The sequence below is a fragment of the Chiroxiphia lanceolata genome, chromosome Z (assembly GCF_009829145.1).
Source record: "Chiroxiphia lanceolata isolate bChiLan1 chromosome Z, bChiLan1.pri, whole genome shotgun sequence".
Taxonomy (NCBI): Eukaryota; Metazoa; Chordata; class Aves; order Passeriformes; family Pipridae; genus Chiroxiphia; species Chiroxiphia lanceolata.
The window spans coordinates 68,967,748-68,991,231 of record NC_045671.1 but is presented as its reverse complement, the minus strand read 5'-3'; the positions used below and the strand labels follow the sequence as shown (position 1 = coordinate 68,991,231).

At 42.9% G+C, this 23,484-nt stretch overlaps 1 protein-coding gene across 4 annotated transcripts in view; it reads left to right on the top strand.

Annotated features, from left to right (window-relative positions):
* The first annotated feature begins 6,210 nt into the window (after positions 1–6,210).
* The window catches only part of KCMF1 (potassium channel modulatory factor 1), a 49,078-nt gene continuing 31,804 nt past the window's right edge, over positions 6,211–23,484 (top strand). The window contains exons 1-2 of one of the 4 annotated variants that reach the window (XM_032675703.1): positions 6,216–6,427; positions 14,585–14,686. Coding sequence is in view for 1 of the 4 variants with exons in the window: in XM_032675701.1 (XP_032531592.1) it covers positions 6,412–6,427 (16 nt within the window). In the remaining 3 variants the exon portion in view is untranslated. Of the gene's footprint in view, positions 6,428–9,399; positions 9,470–14,584; positions 14,687–23,484 lie in introns of those variants that run through there. The other 3 variants (XM_032675702.1, XM_032675701.1, XM_032675704.1) reach the window with 3 other exon arrangements.

Genomic DNA, 23,484 nt, shown 5'->3' with positions numbered 1-23,484 from the left:
GCCATGCTGCATTCAGCCTGGGTAGTGCTGGAGTTGATGAGGTTTTGCAGTGACTTCAAAGGGGTCCCTTAGTTCACAAGGGTCCTCATGGAAAAGGACCTAGCCATGAAGACCTCCTGCAACCCACCCCAAAGTCTTAGGCCGGTGGTGGAGACAGGCGTTGTATCACCTCTTCGTAGCATCCCATCCACCACAGGATCCCAGCAGGGGAGCTCAGATGTCTAGGCATAAGGTGGCAGTTGGCTTGAATTTGGCTGAAATAGAGGTGTGCAGATCCAAAGATTACCCATTGTGTTCTGCAAAGAGTAGCTTGCCTCCTGTATGTCAGAGTCCACTGGAAGAACAGGCACCACTCAAAAAGGTCAGATAGGATCCCTCAATGATTTGAATTCCCTATGAATAAAGGAATTCCTTGTGAATAAGTGCAGGTGGTGTTTTGAAAGAGGGAGAGGATAGCAGAGAAGAAAAGGGCAGAAAAACCCAGAGAGTAATGAAAACTTAGCTTGTAGCCTGAACCAGTATTGCAGCATGACTCTGAGAAACGTTCATGAAATATATCTGGACAGCAGAGGAGTGTTCATGGTGTTGAGCAGATAATGTTTTAATTGCTTCCTCCTGTTCACAGAAAACAGGCTTTGTAAGTACACAGGACACATCCCTGATATCTCCTCCTGGCTGGAACAGTGCTTGGGACGTTGTGTTTCAGATTCATTCACGTGTACTCGAGTCAAAACAGCAACATTTGTGGTTATCAAGTAGAGGATTATAAGTCAGTTCAGCACTAATCTCCAAAGGAACAGTGAAAATAATTTCAAGAAAGGATAAAGTCTTTTTCCTTTGTCCTCTTCTAACAGAGAGCAGAACTGGAATTTGGAGAATTTTTAATAGCTGTTTCTATTTCCTAGCGTGCTGTGACTTCAGGTCCTGTAAGAACAGTGTGCCTACTGGAATCATGCCATTACAAGGCTTTGTGGTCAGTTTGGAATATTTTTGTAAGAGGACAGAATGATTAGATGAATTTTCAGTGTTTATTTTAGCTCAAATTCCTCATAAAGGTTTAGCTAGAAAAGCAGAAGAGAAAGAGTTAGCTGGGGTACCTCTAGTTTTATATCAATATCTGGTATTTTAACCAACATCAAAAACTGACTGCTGAGAAGGATGAAATCTGTCAGCAGTGAGGGACCAATCTGGGGTATGAATGACCTCTGAATGCAAACTGTAAAATGGAGCGCTTTGGAAAGGTGAGGAGATGAACAAGACAGTTCCTGATTTTGCCAAAGTCCACCTATATTTGGTAATAGAAGGAAAAGATCAGGAATATATTAGAATTCTGCCTGCATGCATATGTCCACTCGTGTACAAGAACCAATCAGCTTAACCTCTTCATGCCACCTCTCCAAATTCCAAAAGGATCCTGGGAACATTCAAAATCTGTTACAGATGGCTTGAGAGTGGCAGTAATTTCAAGGTATGTGCAGGTGACTATGGGGATGGCATTGGTCAGGAAAGACGGCAGACGTGACATTTACACCTAGATCGCATGTCTAAAAAAATGGAACAGCTTCTGCAGCTCCTGGCTGCCAATAAACTATGGCCATAGCAGCGTAGCATTTCCATTGCACATCCTTATGGTGCCCAGCAATCAAAAGGAGTACTTCTAATAAAACTTTAAACTAATGATGAGCATTTTATAGCCCATTCAGTTGATCTTAGCTCAGTTTAGCTCCAAGGTCAAATTCAGTTACCATGGGGGAGGGTTGAGGGGAAAACCTGCTAAAAGTTCTAGTCTGCTCTCATCTGGTGTACTGCATTGCAAAAGCTCCAAATGAGAGCCACTAAGGAATGCCATCTGATGTTCCTGATTCCTACAATTTCACTTGTGTTGTTCCTCAGTGCTCTGGTCACTTCAAGCTGGATTGCAAGACACTGTAAGCAGGCCCGGGAACATGAAAAAATTCAGTTCACAAGAAGTATTTACGTAGAAATACAATTTCCTATCCAGCATCGAGTCACAGGAGTCCCAGAGGCTTTGGGTTTTCTGGTCCATTATCATGGCAAAGCAGGTGTCCTCGGCGCAGAAGCCAAAACAAAACAGAAGAGCATAAGAAGTTAAGTCCTTTCAGTCCTCTCCCTAAAAATTAGAAAGCAACAAGATTGTCTTTCTCTGATCTTAAAAGCTTTATTTACATATCGTGCTAAACACAGCCAAAACACAGCTCTGTATCATGTTGAACCCCTACTGAAGGAGAGTAGGCAGAAAAACAGCAGTTAGAAAAGAAAGTGTAGTGGGAGCCCTGACATGCACCAGTGTACAAATTTAATATTTGAGCGTGTATGTATCACAGTTCCCTATGTGTCCACTGACGACTGGGTTGATCCAAGCGACCGATATATGTAAGTTTTAACACCACTGTGGTAACAGCGTATCTTACTTCTAAGTGTGAAGCTGAACCACCAAACTGGAAAGAGATAGTGTTGCATGTAGTGGGGTGCCCCACCTTGGTGATGACAAGTTCAAGCAAAGTGAAGCAGAGTCTGTTTCCTCAAATGGATGAAGCTTTGTAGGTTATCACTGAAACAAGTTAAAAATACAATTTCAGTGGGCTTTCAGTAGCCCACAAGAGGGTGAAAGACTTCAAGAAGATCAATGGACTGTATCCTTGTAATGTAGCATTTTTAACACCCGGGAGTTCTGCTCTAGGATGTCACTGTTCAGTTCAGTATTCAGTCTTTTCCTGCTCTGCCCCAGACACAGGCCCTTTTTACAGTGGCCACATGAGGCCACACAAACATGTCTTCCTTATTTCAGAATTTTATTACTTCCAAGCACAAATTTTATCATATTATTATTTCATGTTGGGAAAATTCACCAATTTCTCTGTTTATCACTGTGGCTTATTCAATGGCCTAATTAGCTGTGAGATCTGGGTCTCTAATCCCTTGCCTGGCTGTGACCTTGAAGGATTTTGGGTAAGCAAATTTTTGCTTTTCAGCTTGCATTTATCTGTCAGGAAAACACTAATGTTGAATTTTTTTTTCATTGTGGCTTTTTAGGAAGTACCACCTTTAAGTTCTTGTGCTGCATGCGAGAGAAAGAATAAGAAACCAAATTATGCTAGGTTCTTTCCTTTGGGACAGAAAGATCCAAGTGCACCAGAACTTTATAAACTTGACTAAAATTTTTCTTTCTCATTCTGCCTGTGAAATAACAGGCCTGAGAAACAGTATCATTCAAAACCAGGACAGTATAAATTATTAATTATCATGATAATGCTAAGAAAATAATAGTTTTTACCGGTGGCCATGACATTGTAAAAGACCTTCAAATGCTGTTACATACCTCTTTGCACACACAGTCAGAGTTTCTACATCCTCACCACTGGGAATCTGAGCATCTTACATTTGCAGTATTTGCTGTATTTGCAGTGGACATAATCAGCAAAATTCCCACTGCAGGATATAATGCAGGTGTATTTTACATACTGTTGCACATGCAGGCACATTCTAATGTGATTCCAAAAGTAGCAAGGCTTTTATCTATACTGTCTCATTACGTATAGATACTGGCCTTAAGGCAAGAAAACAGCAGATAATAACAGGATTCCAGTTTTAATTTTGGACTCAAGCCTACAAAGATGTAGAAGAGGCTACAGAAGAGGCACCAGGGGTATTTTAGAAAAGTTGTGTGCTGAGGGGCGCATCGGTCCTTGTGCACTCAAGGGATATCCATGCACCTCACACTTAATAGACAAAAGGTTATTAAACTGTTTTTTCAACCAAAGCGTGGAGAAACACGATGATTAAACCAAGGACTTCCATGACTAAAACCAGAATCTTCCAGGTCCCAGTGAAATGCCTGGTTTGAAGTCTGTATTTTATCAGATGCATGGGGGGAAGCTCCTGTGGGAGGCCACTCTGTCAGAACAAGATAAAACCTAGCACAGGCCAACATGGTAGTGCTCAGAGTGAGGCAGTTACATACACAAGGAACTGCAATCTGACACAGAGACAAAATATCACTAACCAGCTGAGTTACCAGCTTCTGAGCTTGCCTGCTCTTCTACGGACTGAAAGAGAGCACAACCGTGAGCACCTGATGGACTAGATTTTGCATCTGGGTGAGACAACTGCCATTTGAAAATGCTGGTGATGAAATAAAAGTAGCAAGACACATGATACTCACTGCCCCACTCTGTACACTGTTGCTGTGAAATGCTGGCAAGACAGGTACATTTTCATCTCCAGAACTCTCTCGCAGATACTGCTTTCATAGTTTGGTAGTGAGTTTTATGACAGCTGCAAATTTATCTTCAGTTTCTTGTCATCTGTGGTGTACTTCTTGCAACCTTCTTTCCTGGTCATTGACTCTTCCCCTGCTTTCACAAGCAGTGAAGTCATTGGCTCCCATCAGTCAAAATGATCCCCGGTTTCCCCTGCAGCTTATCCAGTGCACAGTTATTGCTTACTGCCACTGAAAATGTCCACAACCCACTGGACTTCTAGACTTTTAGATCCAGGTTGCCCCCTCGGTAGGCACTGTTTATGAAACTGCATGTGGCTAAGGGAAAGCTGGAATTGAAGCAGGCGGTCAGAGTGCAGGGAACAAAGTGTGCACACGCTTGTTAGGGTGTGAAGCAGAGCCTATATAATACAATCGGCAATGGAGGGAGGTGGTGCAAGGAATGAGGTTGGCACTTCCTCCTTTCAGTACTTATTGGTTCACTGATGCCTTTCCCAGCAGCTCGGCCCTCACGGCCTTTGAAACAGACTGAAAAGGTACTTCACCAGTGTAAACATACAAGAATTGCAGGGCTGGGGCAGACATATGGGGGCTGTGGTGTAAGACGGTGGAGAAGATGGACATGTACCGGCAGAGAGAAAAGATGGAGGAATGCCACAGGCATGGTAGGAGATGAAACACTTAGAGGAAAACAAAGGCAGGTGGGAGATGAGAGAGATGGTGCTATTACCATGGATGAAATCTGGGGAAAAGCCACGATGCCATAGTAAGAAAGGCAGCACAGAATGAAAATACATGATGTATGTGTCTCATGCATCTGTACCAGGGAAGGAATGCAGCCGTGTCATGGGGCTTTCACTTGAGATGTCAAGACTGGCCTGCTTCCATGAAAGGGTTGAAAGCAACAATGACAGGACAAAAATTCCCCGTGGTGTGGACAGATCGAGACACTTGTCTGGAGTGAAGGGCCTTGAGAAGAACCCCTATGAGGAGTGGCTCATAGGCTCACTTTCAGCCTGCAAGAGACTGAGGGGAGACCTCACTGCAATGTACAAATTCCTCAGGAGGGGAAGAGGAGGGGCAGGCACTGATCTCTGCTCTGTGGTGACCAGTGACAGGACACGAGGGAATGGCCTGAAGTTGTGCCAGGGGAGGTTTAGTTTGGATATTATAAAAAGGTTCTTCACCCAGAGGGTGGTTGGGCACTGAACAGCACTCCAGGGCAGTGCTCACAGCACCAAGCCTGACAGAGTTCAAGAAGTGCGTGGACAATGCTCTCAGGCACATGGTGTGACTCATGGGGATCTCCTGTGCAGGGCCAGGAGCTGGACTCGATAATCCTTGTAGGTCCCTTCCAACTCAAAAGATTCTGTGATTCAGTGAGTGAGACGACACACGGCACCCCGTGGGCCTCCTCCATATGGAGCTGGAGCCTGGCTGGAGGACGCCCCTGGCAGTCCTCTACGGGCCTGACAAAGGCGGAAGGGGGAAAAACAAGAAGGAAAAAGACTCCAGCCCTGCGCCTGGGGTCCGCAGCTTCCCAAAGCTGGCAAAACGAGTAACGCGATCAGTGACCGAACGCCGGCCTAGGGCATGCGCCGGGTGCTCTCTGCCGCTCCTTCCCCGTAAAAAAGCTGATTAACGCGTGTCGTCCGGGTCAGGCCGGCGCTGGGTCCCGTTACCTCGGCCGCTTCCTGCCCGCCTCCCCCACCCCCGGCCCGGCCCGGCTCGGCAGCCCGCGCGGGAGAGCCGCCGCCCTGCCGGAGAGTTTCCTCTTCCTCCGGCGGCGCGGCCGGGGCGGGAGGAGGAGGAGGAAGGGGAAGGGGCCGGGAAGGCTCCAGCGCGGCCGCCGCTGGTGCGGCAGGGGCGGGGCGGCGCGGGAGGCGGCGCCAGCGGCCGGCGGGGCCCGGAGTCACCGTGTCACGGCGCCCGGGAAGCCGTTGCCGCCGGATCCGCCCCCCGCAGGGCGAGCGAGGAGGAAGGAGGAGGAGGAGAGGGAGGAGGAGGGAGGCCGGCTCCTCGCCGCCTCTTGTGTTTTCACCCCCTTCCCGGCCCAGCCCCGGCCCCTCTCCTCTCGCAGCGGGGCGGCGGCGGGGGGGCGAGGCCGCAGCGGCGCCCGAGCTGCCCGCGGGAGCCCTGGGAGGGGCCTGGGCCGCCGCCTCTGGACTAGGATGTCCCGACATGAAGGTGAGCGGCGCGGGGCGCCCAGGCCGCTCCCGGCGGCGGCGGCAGCGGGGCCCGGCCCGGCGGCCTCGGGGGCCGATCATCATCATGGCGCCGCCGGGAGCGGGCCCCGGGGCCGGCGGCGGAAGGAAGGCGAGGCCCGGGCGGGCGGGCCGCGCTCTGCAGTGTCATAGCGGGGCAGGCCGGTACGGCCCGTTCGCCGCGCGGCCGAGGCCGGGCGGGGCCGGGCCGCAGGTACGGCCGGCGGGACCCGGAGCCGGCCCCGCTCCTCTGCCCGAAGGACGGGCGGAGCGGGGCGCGGCGCCCCCGGCGGGCCCGGCCGCGGTGGGTGGGCGGCGGCGCGGGGCGGCCCTGCCGACGTGTCGGCCTCGCCGCGGCGGGTCCGCCGGGCCGGGGGCCCCGCTGGGTGCCGGGGAGCGGGGCCGGGGGCACAGCGGGGCGAGCAGCCTGCGCGGCCCTACCGAGGGGTGTCGCGTCCTGGCGGCCCCGGGGGCGGCCCGCTTCCCCTTCGCCTTGCCTTGCGGCGCAGGAGGCCGATGCTGGTGTAGTAGTGGCATGTTTTGAGGCCGCCGAAGAAACGTGTCCTGTGTGCTGCCTGCCCCTGCTCCCGTTGTGTTTACCGCCGTAGAGGAGTTCGGTTGGTAGTTCAGCATTAGTCAGAAGGAGCAGGGTGGAGGAAGAGATGGAAGCGAAGAAAGGAGTCTCTACAGGAAGAATATGAGAGTGTGAAAACAGGAGAGAAAGTCGCTGGGTTTTTCTGTACCTGTTTACCAGCGTGTAAAGTGTTTGGACTACTGTTAAAATACTCCGTAAAAGCAGGGTTTGTCATTTGAAAATACAGCCCTCTGCCATGTTAGGAACTTAATTCGGCACCTGTCTCCATTTTCTCTTATCTAATTTCTCTTTTATCTAATTTCTCATTTCTCTGTTTTATCTAATCTTAAAGTGTTTTGACAAAAACATTTTAGGGGAATTCAATATTTATAACTCATAATGCTGACTTCTAGTTGCTTGATGCTGGACAGTGGTGTATGTGCGATGGATTTTTGGTGTGTGGTGCAGTATTTTGCAGACTTCTTGTTTGTGCAAATATGTGTGCATCCCTATCAAAGAATTGTCTTTCCTGAATCCACTAGCTCTTTTTTTGCTTGCTTGTTAAAGTTAAATTTAGTGGGAGTGCTACTTTCTGTTTCTCCCCTCCCCCTGCCCTCCATAAAATACATGTTTTCCCAAGAGGGTGGAGATGGATTTCATTATGGTTAAAGATGCAGTTTTTAACTGAAGTGAGCATTGATCACTGAAGTTGTTGTTGCTGGTGTTGTAGGACTATGCAGTCAGTAAGACACTGCTGTGATGCATGTATCCATATACTTTCTTTGAAGCACAGTAGTAGAATACAAGCTTTTCTAGCTTGAACAGGCCAAAATTATGGAAGTGATATCATAGCGATATCATGCGTTGTTCTTCAGTGGTAAATACATGGACTGTTATAAAAGGTGGTGATGTGTGCTAAAAAGACATTTCAGTCCTGGAGTGGCCTTTTTAAGACAGAAAAAGTTTGAAGGTAGGTTTCCGTGTAAGAGTGTTTCTGGTGGAGACTATATTGTAGATTTTTGTTTTAGTTGTTAGATTTTTTTGTAACACAGAAAATTACATTTCCTGTCTTAGATATTTGTTGATGTTTTTAGAAGGAATGACTGTTAATGAAATTAGGCTTAATATTCTCTTTCGGAAGCAGATTCATCAGTGATTGTTCTGTTAGGCACACCTACTTAGAAAAAAAAGGGAAATAGTTGTCTCTCTTGCCTGGTGAGTGTGAGTTTTGGTAATTTTTGTATTGTGGATGTGGACTACTCAGGTGTGTGTGTGAACAGACACATATGTTCCTGAAACCACAAGAACACTGTGAGATTAAAAATGGCATCTGCTACTTTGTCCTTGTGATCGTTTTCATTAACAATCTAATCTGTCTCTTAATTTCTCAGTGATTCTCCTCTTACCTCGCACTTCAGATGTTTTCTTTTAGTCAACTTTAGTTGCAGGGATAGAATAACACATATTAGTATGGGGGACGTGGTTTTCCAACTTCATGGGAAGGGGATTTGGAGACTTGATTTTGGTAGAACTCTGGAAATCCATAGAAATTATATATTAAAAAAAAATAATTCATGTGCAAGGTCATTCATAGCTGACAGCTTTTGATCCAGTGTAACTAGTTTGGGGATGGCTGTCTTGGAAGAACATGGTATAGGGAAAAAGAAAGCTTTAGTCATGTTTAAGTGATTCTTTTTTTTTTTTCTGTGTGTTTCCTTTAAAATGGTCCATCTGCAAAGTTACAAAGATTTATTGATGGTTCTTCACAGCATCTGGATGCTGTACCAGTTTTATGACGGAAAAGGATTAAATGCTGGAGAAATTAGAATTCTAAAGTCTTGGAACTTTAAATAGGTTGTGAAGCATCTGATGGAGACTTAAGCTTACTTTACATCAAAGTTTCTTGACCGTTTCTTTGGTGTAATAATCTCTGCAATACAGTTGTTGGGGTTTTTTTGATCGTTTGGTTTTGGGATTTTTTTTGGTTTTGTTTATTTTTTTTTAAGGGAGATTTTTTTTTATACTTTAGAAAAATTCTGACCACAGCCTGCTTTTTCACTGTGCTCTCATTTCACACGTGAACTCTAGACTCGTGTTTCTCCCGAATTCAGGAAAAGGGGCACCAACTAGAATTTTAATTATTGTTGCTTTTTCTGAAATGTTCGTTTGTTGTTTGAGACTTCATTGGAAATGCTGTCAAGAGTTAAATATTTATCACTTGCTGTTGCTGGTCTCTTCTAATTTTTCAAACCCATTTTTATTCTGTGATTTGGTGTTAAGAGACTAGCTATTCTCTGCCTTTGGTTTTGTAGAATGCAACATGAGGTCATCCCCTGGTCTTGGATTTCATGTTGTTCCCTTTATAGGAGCAAATGTGCTGTGTTTCTCTGGGTTAGCCCCTCTGTGGCTGAGTATGTGGTGGTGTAATATTTGGCAGCCTACAAGGAACAGGTAGGTAACTTTTTTTTTTTTTTATGCTCTAGACAGTTTACCGGTAGTATTTTGCTTATTAAAGATTATTTCTTTCTGTGGGCATGCATCTGGCAATGATTCTCTTCTGTGTCGGGAGACACCACGCAGGACAGCAGAAAAATATGGAATTACCACTTCCAGAAGTATCATTAGAAGACCACCTTTGCAACTTCTTTTGGAGAACTAGGTTACTGCAGCATTAGTGGCCTGGCTTCAGGTTCCCCACACCTGGCAGCTCCAGAGGGCTCCCAGTGCCATACCACCAGCATCACCTCTGTCTCACATGCTCTGCACCCCACTCCCAAACCTAGTTCCATCCTTTTTTCTTATTCTTACTAAAGGGTGTAGTCTTTAAGCTTTCGGAAACAGTCAGCAATAAGTGGTGGTGATTTTTGATGGCGCCCATTTGTCAGCTTTTTTTTATGAATCAGCAAAACTCTGCAGTTAATCCTAGTCCCACAAGTTGTGAATGGATGGTGGTAATGCAGCTAGGAAGGGAGAGCTCCTCAGAGTGACTGTGGAGTTTCCAGATGTTCTGTGCCGCCTTCAAGCTCCTTGTACTTCAAGGAGCTGATGTCTTGGTGCTCCTCTCTTTTGTGTGTATGCATAAATGTGTGGCATAGAGATACTTACATCAAGTGCTTATTTGTAATGGAAGGCTAAATAAGTAAATTTTAAAAAGAAAGACACCAAACTTGGTCTTTGAAATTCAGTCCATCATAGTTGCAGTTGAATATGTACCAACCACATAAAAACAATTAATGTAAGGGTTATGGTAGCTTGAGTCCTCTAGCTGTACAGTGAAAAACTGGGAGTCTGGGCTGATGACATTTTCTATATGGTCACAATACAAAACATGAACGAAACTTCATAACAAACTCCTTGAAAACCTTAAAAGAGTGATTTCTGCCCTTTGTAATTATGCAACAGCTGTGTCATGCTTGAGCTGCAGGAGGGTACTACAAACTTCTGACAAGACAAATAACACTAGGCAGTTGTGGGTAACTTAATACATCATGTAATGTCTGTTACAGAACTGCTACTAAGTGCAGAATTAATATATTTTTGCATGTAAAACTTTTAATTCAATTAACAAGACTACATACTTTTCATAGAAGGTGCTCAAGATACTGTGTTAGTGAAGTATGGCATTTAATGATGAAATGTGCATCTGTGAGACCAGTTACAACTTGCTGCCTTCTGATACTTACTTTGCTTACATATTCTCCAAATATGGAGTTTGCTATTTCACAATGCAGAATAATAACAAATTCTTTTGTATGCTGCTGCCACTTAGACCTATTTTGTAGAAAATAAATCCAGAGTAAGTTGTATGTGTAATATAAAACAGTGAGGTTTTTTTGAATTTGTACCAGTACTTGAGTCTGATGGAGCATTTTCTAACTGTGTATGCAAAGTGCTTTATACTTTTGTTAGTTTTACTCTGTGGTAGCGTAGGAATGCATCTAATTACAGATGTAGTGCAGTGTCTGAAAATGAGTTAGTGTGACAATTGGACTATTGAGAGCTGTGTTTAGAACAAAAAATGTTAATGTTAAATATAAACAGCTGCAAATGTGATCAGAAATATTTGAACACAGTAATTTGCTTTATTATTAAACTGTTGTTTGATTTCAGTAGGAAACTGAATGATCATTTACTAATAAAAAGAACTGGAAACATAATTCATATTTTAACTGGAAAGATACGTACTGGTTTTGTGGAAGCTAGGTTTTCATTTTAAAAAAAGATTACTGGTTCTGATGGTTTAGAAAAACAGACAGAGTGTGAACCAAGATGCTGCTGTCCCTGCAGAGTCTGAGAACAAGGTCCTCCAAAAATGTTTGTAAAGAGACCATTTTTTTTTCTCAGATCTTCATAAAAAGTAATGCCATGGATCATGGGAAACAGGAGAAAAAGATTAGATTTAAGTTATCTTAATGTTGGTAACCTGTATCTTAAGCAGAAAAATGGGAATAGAACAGTGATACTTATACCATTTTTGGGTGGGAGAGAAGAGAGAAGGCAAATGGTGAAAAAACTCTTGTATCCAAATATTTGTTTGAACAAAAAGGGGTTCAGGGGAAATTTATAGAGCCATGAAAATTACTTGAGCAGTACTGGACAAATAAAATTCGTACATGTTAAATAAAAAGAAAACTTTTTGAATACTTTAGCGTGTTTACACTACTGATAAGATTTGAGGGAGGATTTTTGGTGTCTCTTCTTGGTTGTTGTATCTTCATTGTTACCTTGCTTTTGTTACTGTTAAATACAAAGCCAAAGTGGCGACTAATGCAAGAAGTGTTAACACATCCCTGGACACCACAGCAGATTTGAAGAACTTTGCTCAGGAACAGGGATGTACCAGAATTCGGTTGCAGGGACAGCAGTAATTCAGTGTTCTTTGAGTATCTCCATGTTGTACACAGTTGTGTATTATTTACTGCATACCACCCCTGCCTCCTTTAAGGTGTGCAGGAGGGTTCTCTGTGTTAGACCACTTCTCAGTGTTTGGAAGTGTGCAGCAAATGAGCAGATAGGGGTGTTACAGAAATAAAGAATGGTCAGGGTGTTGACAGTGGAGCTTTGTTGTGGAGAGCTGGATCTCCTGTCCTGTCTTGTGCTGCAGAGTTCTTGTGAACTGCTAGGTAAATCCCTTCATCAAGAATTCACAGGTAGCTGTTAGCTATTCCTTTGGTTATGAAGGCCTGATCTGGGGTTTTGGGATTGAGCATTCACACCTGCAACTGTAGTTACTGAGCAGTGAGCTTTGAAAAAAACCCCACTTGATTCTAGAATATCAAGGATTCTGAAAAATCCATCCTTTGGCTTCTTGGATTGTGTGGCTGGGTTCAGTGGACTTAGAGTTTTAGTCTTTACATGCCTTGGTTTCCCTCTATTTCAAGAGAAAGAAAATACTGCTCTAAAAGTCCTGTTAAAGTTAATTTGTTGATGTTTGTGCTGCATTGAAATAAAATAGAGAAAATGCTTACAGGGAGAAGGCAGTGAGAAAATCCATGGTCAGTGCGAATTTTTTTGAAGTGTATGATAACTAAGGGCTCAGACTGTCAAACAAGGACAAAACAGACATTCCTGTTTGTTTACTGATCATATGCACTGGTGCACTGAGTAAGGTGATATTTTTGGGGAAAGGAATCTAATTGTGTTAGGTAGCATTTCCAGTGAATTCTGACCATGGATTGATTCTAGGGATATATATTTTTTTATACTGGTAAGGTTGTGAGCTTCCATAATTTTTGTTCTTGGAATAACTTGGGCTAAATCAATCCTCCCCATGTAATGTATTCTTTGCTGTACAGGATTTAGAACAGATGAGGGGATTTGGAAGCTGTAGATTCTGAAAACTGAGAGATAACAGAGAAGGGATATACAAGCTTAACTACAGGCAGAAATGTTGCTCACTCATACAGAAACAGCGTTATTAAGGTACTGTGAGCAGCTTGGACACATTGAGTTCAGAGAACTCAAGCAGGGTGCTGTTAGTGACTTGGGATGTGTGAGGGGGAGTTACTGCATGGACAGAAACTGAAAAGCAGTTTGCCTCAGAGAGGCTGATACCAAGAGAGAATCTGAAAGAAAGGCATCATCTGCATGAGATGTAATCTCTAATATCCCTTTTCAAATAGAAAAAGAAATTTCATGAATTCAAAAGGGGGAATAAAACTGAACTGCTTTTTCATACACTGTGTAATGAGATTGTGAGAATTTTTTCGTTGAATGTTCTTAAGGCTACCTCATATCCAGATTGAACAATTAAAGCTTTGGATTGTGTCTTAAATTTTCTACTCCAGGTCTTTTGTCTATTTCAGATTCAAGTGTGTCTCTTAAGGATCTTAAATTTTAGGTCCCTTTGCCTGAAGCATCACTTGAGCATCTGGTTTGAACTTACTCCTGTGGGAGTTTTGTATATCTAGTCCACAGGGTTATCCACATTTTTACCTCAATGTAATATTTGGACGATTAATTTTGGTGCACTGCAATAAGACCACTTTGAATTCAGTGTGGAGCATAGAGACAAACTCGTTAGTTTCACTGTTTCGGAATATATGTGTAACCCAGCTTTTCATTTACTAAGTTTGGAAGTGAGGTCTGTGCCAAGTGAAAATTGTGAGATAGCATCACAGAAGCCCCCCAATTATTTTGAAAGACGAGTACAGGTGATAGCTTGATTTCTACCACTTGAAGTTATTTGTTCTAGTTCGGAATTAACTTCTAAGTATTAATAGAAGTTGTCACTGGAACCTCTGACATATTAGGAGAAAATGGTTCCCCCTGCCAGGTTTGTTCTGAGAATATGGTTTGAATGAATGATAGGGGGAGGATGGATTTATTTGGTAATTTTTGTCTTTTTTGTCTTTTAATGTTAAAATATTTTTTTAAAAAAATATTAGGCTTAATCTGTGATTTGCTTTTGTATGATAATTCCTCTTCTTATTGCCCATTTCACACCCTGAAGTGAATTTCCTGCATGTATTAATTCTTTCTGTTGTGATTGTTTTATTTGGAGCTTCTAGGAGACTTTCTGTAAAACTTGCCCCATTTTCAGTCAGAGACCTTGGTAAAACTTTTTTATTGCAATTAAGTGTGGAACCTGGACACAAGAGACCATGATGTTTTTTCCCATTTGCACTTGGGATATCAGGTGGAGATTTTATATTTTGTAAGAAAGCAGTCAGGAAAGTCTTCTAGAGGTAGGAATTGGTGGTCTTGTACCCCATCCAAGTGAGTTTTGTCGATGCAAGTCCATGCTTCCAAATTTTTTACTCATTGGGACATTTCGCTAGCATATACTGTTTGCAGCTATCACTTCATACAGTTTTCCTATACTATTTAAAATTTGTTTTTAATTTCAGCATTTGTATAATTTCACTTTTTTTTTCAAGATTCTATTTATCCTGTTCCACATTGATTTGTATCATCCCACTGTCATCACTGACAAAAATCCAACTGAAGAAAGATATTAATTTAAACAAAAAAAAAGTCATTTTTTTAAAAATACTGCAGAAGTAGGATGAAAAAACAGACAAAGTTTAAAAAAAATTATAACTGCATTTTTTTTTCTTATCTCAGGTCAGATTTGGTCTTCCCCCATCACTTCTGCCACTTCCTGGTGCCAGATTCTTTTTGGGAGGCAATGTTTCTTGTCTTGACTGACAAGAGGTGCTGTCTCTGGTAGGATAAATTATCTTCTTTGCTTTCTTTCTTTTTGTCTTTGATCTCTTATCTTTTACCTCATACTTTGTTGTCACTATTCTTTCTTCCCTTTCCCCACTATGCTCTCCCTCTCTTGCTTTCCTCCTTTGAGTGCTCTGGGGTGGGATTTTCAAAAGCACCCGGGGGAAGCTGTAGACCCATGTCGGGTTCAAGTGCAGTAGAAATTTAATGCCTGCCTCTGCAAGCCTCTTTGAAAAGCAGAGCTCTGGCATTTCTTGGTAGCACAACTAGCCCTCGCTCATTTCAGAAAACAACTGTTGCTGAAAAGGTTTTTAGGCCGTGTTTTCTTTGGCCAGTTACAGAGATTAATCTGTATTTTGTTTTGGGTTTTTTTTTTAGTTAGTGGGTGAGATGAGGTGGCTTTAGTAATGAAGATTTAACTAGGTTATGACTGAGGTATTCTTTAATTAATTAAGGAGAGTCCTTGTTTGCAGAACTCTTCAGTAACAATTGATTCCTATTGTAAATGCTATTTACTGTCAGCTTATTGATACTAAAGCAGCCGGTATTCTTGGCTAAAGGTGATTACTAGTGGCCTGCTCTATTAGACTATATTACTCTAGAAAACGTAAACTATGAGGTGAAATATTTACATATAAACAGTGTAGAAATTAGTATAAATTAATCTGACAGAGGAAAATATACATATTCGTGTTAGGATTGTAGTTTTAAACTGATTTCTCAACCAATATTGAGACCAACATGAGTTGCTATCTGAATGCTTGACAGTATGGCAGGAACTTCATGGCAGCTTCTGGAAAATAAACACCTGGGTGTGTGCCTAGAACAACACTGGAATTACTTGGCAGTTGAATAGAGGCATCCTGGAGGTGGCTGGTTGGAGAACGGTGCTGTGAGCTGTGTTAAACATGTGGTACTCTCTGTACTTGATATAAGTACCTCAAGTATCCTACCTCCAGCAGCAGTACAAGATCATACATGATTTTCAGGGTCAGAAGTGCGCTAGGATGTAGTCATGAAAGGACTTCTTATGTGACTGTCAGTAACTTCTGTCTTTACCCCCAAAGAAATGATTCTGGTAAGAATCAGTGTTCAGTTTTACAGGAAATATGTTTTTGCATAACTTAGCAGTGTGTGTGTGTGTATTAACTTAGGATCTTAGAAATCAATGTTCACCTGGAATGAATTTTAAACTGCTGTGAGTCTTGAAAATAACCATTGTCAGTTGGAGTTCCTTCTGTAATAGAATGAAATTAGCTCTGAAGAAATCTGTGGTTTGGGCACAGAGGCTTGTCTGTGCTGAGGGTACCATCACATCACTTTTCACTTCAACAAAGCAAATATTTCAATTATTGCAAACGTTTGCATGTGCTTTTGATATAGGCAGTAATGCTGAGATGTACCCAGCACAAACAGTGTTTAGTGTACAGCTATTATTTGTATCAGTATGCAGGCTGAGGTGTAGATTGTCTCTGAAAGTGGAAAATCTCTGTAGAAGAACCCTGTGATCCACCAAAGAAACAGGTCTATGGGAGCAACTTCAACAACAGTAATAGTGCTGGAACATAGGTCACATCTGGACTGACACAGATGTGCCATTGCAGTTTCCAGGGTTTCTTCTGACTTTGTCTTTACTTTCTGAGAGTAAATAAGGCCACTAACTTCAGCACCTGAATTATTGGTACTATTATTTTTCAAGTACCCAAAGCAGACTCTCTGAACCTAGCTGTGGAAAATGAGGTAAGAGATGAGGGAAAGAGAATTCAGGATGCCCTTGAAGAAGGACACCTAAGCTTTGCAAAAGGAAGCTGTAGAGAATGCAGATCTTTGTACGTCATGACTAAGCTTTTTTCAATCTAGATGTGAATACGGTAGCTCAGATGATCTTAATTCCATACCTGCTCCCTGCTATGGTTTGTACTGTTCTGATAAGATGAAAATGTCAGTAAATGTAGTTTGATCTCTATGTAGATGGAAATCAGTCAATTCTACTGTAAACCGTGACCTGTTGATTATAATAATTAAATACCATGTAGATTTAAGGAGGTGGAGTAGAAACTGTATGGAGTGTCTTGACCCAGGAGTAGGTCAAACACATTTTCAAGCTCTCTTCTCCTTTGATTACCTTCAATTTTGGAAAAGTACAAAGGTGAATAAATGTATTTGCCCTCTGGAATTCAGAAAGAATGTATGCTGTGATCTGCAGGTATCTTTTCTGAGCTTTCTTTGCCATAAGTCTGTGAAATGCCAGGCAGGGTCTGTCATAATATACACTGTTGCTTATTCCGAAAAACTTTTGTGAGGAGTGGAGAAAACAGCTGGAGATTTTGCTATAGAACAGTGGCTTTGGAAATGAAGATACACAAGTGAAGATTTCTTACTATATGACTTTGTCTTTATAGTGCAAATAATTGAATAATTGACTGTTATTAGTCAATTATTTAGCAGTAGAGGCTGCTATTGATAACGTTCTTGTGCTGTTGCAAACTGCTGTCTGAAGTTTAGTTGGAAACAGACAATCTGCAAGATGCAAACTCTCAAGTTTAACTGATGTTACATTAAAAAAATAAAAGTATAAATGGAGGATTTTAACAGGTTTAGGGGTTATTTTATAATCTGTTAGAATATTATTCAACTCTTAAGTACTGGAGCCAGTTACTGGGAGGTGTCATTACTGTACCTCAAAGCTCAGTTAATATTTTGTTCCTGGAAGCATTAGGAATTAAAGGAAAGTGACCAGAAAGTGAAGGAATGAATTGTTTAGAATTCCATGCCAGAATACATTTATTTAGTGAAGAGTGAAGTACTTTGAGGTGGTAATTCATGGAGATGCAGGACTCCAGACTCTAGCTTTGAGGAACACCATGATGTATTTTTGCAGAACGAGTATTTCAAGTCAGCTGCTGGTGAACACTCTTTGTAGTACTTGCATTAAGCATTGTGTTGAGCTTCTTTCGCACCTCTTTTTTCCTTTCTTCTAATGCTCTTGAAAAAATTATTGCTTTTCAAGAAAGCATACACTTTCTTAACTTTTGTAATAGGACATTGCATTAAATGTCCCTAATTGGTGAGATGGTGCTGCCTTGCACACTCTTTCACAGTGCTAAGCGTTTGGAGATCTTGGTAGCATATACCAGTTCTAAAGGTCCATACTCTAGTTTGTTCCAGTTATGCCAAAAACCTCAAGAGAAGCTGGGGGACTCAGGAATGCCTCAGAAATTAGAAACTGCAGAGGAAATGCTTTGAATGATCTGATGACCTACATTCAGGATGGAGCAAACCTTAGGGGTAAAAGAAGACTAAAGAAGTTGTGTGTCAATAGTGGGGTCCTTTTGTTTTCCTCCTGCAACGATTGTAAGGCATCTTCTAATGGTACACAAGAAAAATGGGCTTGCTGTTGACTCTACCATAGGCCCTCACTTGAAGTAGTTGGGTCTGTTACCTGTACTGAAAGATGTCTGCAAATCAAAAAAATGCTTACAAAACTCCAACTGTGAAATATATTTTATGTGGAGAGTATTTCAGGTACATTACCATACCTCTTTCACCCTGAAAAATTTTATGCTCTGATGGAACTGTAAACTTTGGGAAGGTAGGAGCTTCTGAATTGCTTCTGAGTTTCGTTGCTCTGCTGAGAGGTGTATCAGTGAAGTAAGGTAGCTACCAGCTCTAGCACACCTAGAAGTGCCTGGAAGGAAAGTAGTTAATGTTTACTTTTACTTGTAATACCTGATGTGTTGTAACAGTTGATGGAGAGCTGAGAAAATCTGTTAAAATAACAGTTGGCTTAAAAGGTGCACAGGAATGTGGACATCCTGATCAGCTGAACAGGCTGAAGGTGTCTCTTCACCTCTGCACCCCATCGACACCACCTAGAGGACTGCCAAGGGCAGTGGACAGTTTCAGGCTCATACCAACCCCACTTGACGGGTATCTCTAGACTAGAGGACTTGCTATTTTTATGGTAGAACTGGTTGCATGTTTGACGCGCATTCCCATATCAAACATGAGAATCAAACGCAGTGTTCAGTAAGGCAGTCTTAAAAAGGTACTAATTACAGAATATGCAAGTTTGTGGGTGAGTGATTTTGCTCATAAACATTTGAGAACTTGAAAAAGTAGCTTACTGGGTGAAAACCATCTTTGTGTGGAATTCAAGCGAAGTCCACTGGGCAGTGGAGAACAGAGCTTTTAGGTTAGTCTGAAAATGTAAAGAAAAAGTTGTGTGCTTCCAAGAGGCAGATATTGAGGTAAACCAGTTAAAATATCTCTGTGTCCACCTTCCCCTAGTTCATTACCTAGTTTTTCTTCAGTAGTATCTTTGTATTGTAGCATTCAGAGGTTTTTTTGTAATAGAGTGATCATTTAAAAACTCTTCTCAATGAAGTTCTGTCAGATTTCGTTGTTACAGTTAATGTTTCCTTTGTCCTTAAAGTAGTGTTTCATGCATTTTGTAACTGTAGCATGGTATCCGAACCTAGGATACCATGGGAGTAATGAGACGTAATGAGAGGCCCTCCCTCTCCTTTTTTTCTTAAATCATGAAGTGAGGTCTGGTTTATCTGCTTTGATAAAATGCTGCGTTATTGGCACCTGGTTTATTTTGTAGTTCAGCAAATAGAAGGATCTCGATCTTGTTTAAGAGAATGAACTAATTACAGTAAAGAGACTTAAGTACTTGAAAACTCACGAACTGGGATCTATAAATCGGTGTTGGGCTTTAGCGTTTAGTGATAGATTGAAAGTTCTTCAGGAAAATGATGTGACTTGTAGGGTGGTGTAGTGGGTTTCTGTGGCTGAGTCTGAGGGGGGTGGGCTACAGGGGTGGCTTCTGGTAGAAGCTGCCAGAAGCTTCCCCTGTCCAGTGGAGCCAATGGCAGCCAGCTCCAGGATGGGCTTCCTGCTGCTGGCCAAGGCCAAGCCAAGGAGGAGTGACAGTAACGCCTCTGTGATAACATATTAAAGAACAGAAGGTTGTTGCACAGAAAGAATTGCAGCCAGGGAAGAGCAGAGTGAGAAGGTGGGAACAACAAGGTAGACACCAAGGGCAGTGCAGAAGGAGGGGCAGGAGGTGCTCCAGGTGCCGGAGCTGAGGCCCCTGCAGCCCGTGGTGCAGACCAGGGTGGGGCAGAGGTGCCCCTACAGCCCATGGAGGAGCCCCTGCTGGAGCAGGTGGATATCTGAAGGAGGCAGTGACCCCATGGGAGGTCCAAGATGGAGCAGAGTCTTGCTGGGGACCTGCAGCCCCTGGAGAGGGAAGCCCACACTTGGAGCAGGTTTTTCCTGGGTAGCACTTGTGGCCCCTGTGGGGGACCCACACTGGTACAGCTCATTGGTGAAGGACTGACCCCATGGAGGAGTGACCCACGGACAGCAGTCTGGGAAGAGCTGCTGCCCGAGGGATGATGGACTTACATTGGAGAGGTCCATCAAGGACTGTCTCCTGTGGAGGAACCCCACGGGAGCAGGGGAAGGACTCCTCTCCCTGAGCAGCAGCAGAAACAACAACTGACTGTAACCCCCATTCCAACCCCCCTGCATCACTGGGGGCGAGGAGGGAGAACATGGAAGGAAAGAGGGGTAGGAGGAAGGTGTTTTTAAGGTTATTTTACTTCTCATTCTTTTACTCTGACCCTCTTAGTAATAAATTTAGGTACTATCCCCGCTTTGAGTCTGTTTTGCCTGTGATGGTGATCAGTCAGTGACCTCTCCCAACTGTTATCTCAACTGATGAATCCTTTGCTGTTTTTTTTTTTCTTTCCTCTGTCCAATTGCAGAGTGAGAGAGTGACTTTTGTGGGTACCTGGCATCCAGCCAGGGTCAACCCACTACAGGTGGTTAGTAAATTATTCTTAAAAGTAAGTTGGATATATAAGTGGGATGATTAGGACTGTCAGGGAAGTGTTCCAGAAGATAATACTTTGATCATCTTTGGTTCTTTATGCGTGTGCAGTTTAAGAGGACAAGAAAAAAGAAACTGCAAGTAAAAAAACTAAATGAAACTCCTCCTAATCAGAAGAACAAAGAGAAAGGAAGGCATTTGGTATGGCTGGCAAATGGCTGAGTTGCCAATCCAGGACCATATGAGCGTGTATAAGCAGCCCTGCTGAGAAGGACCCGGGAATGCTGCTGGATGAGAGGCTGGACATGACCCGGCAGTGGGCACTCAAAGCCCAGAAAGCAAATTATGTCCTGGGCTACATCAAAAGCAGCGTGGCCAGCAAGGCAAGGGAGGGGATTCTGCCCCTCTACTCTACTCTTGTGACTCCCCACCTGCAGCACTGCATCCAGCTCTGGGGTGCTCAGCACAATAAGGGTATCGGCCTGTTGGAGCGAGTCCAGAGGAGGGCCACCAAGATGAGGAGAGGGACGGAGCATCTCTCCTATGAGGAAAGGCTGAGAGAATTGGAATTATTCGGCCTGGAGAAGAGAAGGCTTTGGGATGCCCCAATTGCAGCCTTCCAGTATCTGAAGAGAGCCTACAAGAAAGATGGAAAAACTTTTTACAGGAGAATGTAGTGACAGGACAAGGGGGAGTGGCTTCAAAGTGAAAGAGGGCAGGTTTAGATTAGATATTAGAAAAAAAATTCTTTTGAAGGTGGTGAGGCACTGGGACAGGTTGCCCAGAGAAGTTTTGGATGCCCCATGTCTGAGAGTGTTCAAGGCCAGGTTGGATGGGGCTTTAAGCAACCTGGTCTAGTGAGAGGTGTCCCTGCCCACAGCAGGATGGTAGGATCTAGGTAATCTTTAAGGTCACTTTCGACCCAGGTTATTTTATGATTCTCTGAATTAGCAGAGAAGCCTGTGCCATGAGGAATCAGAAAGAAGGGGAGAGAGGAATGGAACAAACTCAAAGCCTGATGTGAAACGTTTTTTATTTTGGCTTGTTGTATATCCTGCAGCGCTTCTGTGGTGTAACTTTCCCATCATAAGCAATTGTAGTTTCTGCGGGCATGTTTACCAGCCTGAGATACAGTTCTCTGTAACAAAGAGTGTGAGGAAAAGACTGCCAAGGCAGTCTGTTTATGTTCATACTAAGAAAAATGCCTGAGAAAGCCCGGGGTAGAATATTTCTAATACTTAAATGAATGTACTGTAAGTTTTTGACCTATTGCTGCTCTGTCTTGTGTTCAGAGAAACTCAGTTATTTTTATGAGGTTCTAGACCTCTTGTGGTGTTAAGGAAAGATAAATTCTTTTTATGATATTGTGGTGCCATTCAAAACAGCTTTTTGAAAGTAGTAAATTTGAAAGTGTTTTCGTGCTCTTCTCTGTGAACTGAATTGTTTGGGAGGAATCTGGGTGTGACTGCCGTGTATTAGGCATTGCTGCTCTCTTTGGTGAAGAGGAGAACCACTTGCTCTTCTTTCCCTGCCTCTTCCAGCTGCTTTCTGGATGAGTGTTCCTCACATGAAAAACCTGTATATTGCCAGACCACTTTCTGCAAGTCCTTAAGTCTTGAATTATTGTGGGGTATCTAATCTCAGAGCATTACTGCTAGAGCTGGAGCACTTGCTGCACAAAAACTTTTTTATTTTTCACTTCTAGATCTTTGGTTTCCCAGCTAGTGTTGCCCACTTTCTGCACTGGGTTAAATTTGGCCTTTTCCCCACCCCACAGGAGTAGAAAAGCTTCCTGTGTTTGCCTATTTGTGGAATGTTTAAGAGGATCAGGAATGAGTCCGATAGTGCAAAAGGAAGTAAAGCTGAGTGTATGTTCCAGACACCAGGGCTATGGATAGGGTGTACCTAAAAATTTAATTTCTGCTAAGGCTCTTGTGAAGGTAAGAATTTACAAGGAAAATGAATGCATTTTGCCTCTACCAGGTGTTGCTTTTTTTTTTTTTTCTCTTATGTGCCTGAAACATGTCATAGAAAAAGCAGTCTTCAAGCATGTTTACTTCTCTGCTCAGGTGGGCTGCACTGCTCAGTTCACTCCCATTCCTGACAGGATATGTGTCTTGTTTTTCTTGTGCGTTTTTCCCTTTTTATACCACTCTTCATAAATAACACTAATCCAAATGCACAGAAGCTTGTTTTATGAGAAAACTGTCCTTTAATTCTTTCAGGGCTTGACAGAGGAGCACAAGTTATTTTGTATAACTTCTTTTTAGGGTTTTAGTGTTTCTTCATGCTTCTTACACCTGTAAAACTCATTTGTGTGTGATGTACTTTCCCCCAGCCCAGTTGTCTTTTAGCAGGTGCTTACCTGAGCAGTATACTTCTGTTGTCTCTTTAGTCCTGAAACAAACTCAGGAACCTGGTCCTGTCCTATTAAATGAGAAACTTTGGCATTGTTTTCCTAGATAGAGGATGTAGTTCGATGCTGTTACTCTTACTTTCTTGCCCTGGCACTGTTTGTAGCTTCGTCAGTTTAAGTATTTTTCTGTTAATAGAATTTACGTGCCGTTTGCCGTTTTCCAGATTAGCAGAGTTGTTAAATAAAATGATGTTTGGTGCCAGTTCCTTTGCTGCCACATTACAAAGTTTCTGTGCTTCATTGCAATCTGTTTAGCTTTAATGTATTTTTACAGTACTTTAGCAGGCTTTTGTGTTGTGATGGTTTTGGTGGTCAAATGAAATTATATCAAATTGAATAATAAGAGACATGTGAGACAGTATCAAATAATTAATAAGAAATCCAAATCTGCTTGACAAGAGGTCCTGTCAGATTCCTTCGTAGTGTTGGGCATGTTTTGCCAGTGCTTACTAGTGACTTGTTCCTGAAGTGCTAGAGTTGACTGAAACTGTTGTGTTTGTAGCTTTCACAGCCTGGGATGTGAAAGCAAAAATGGAA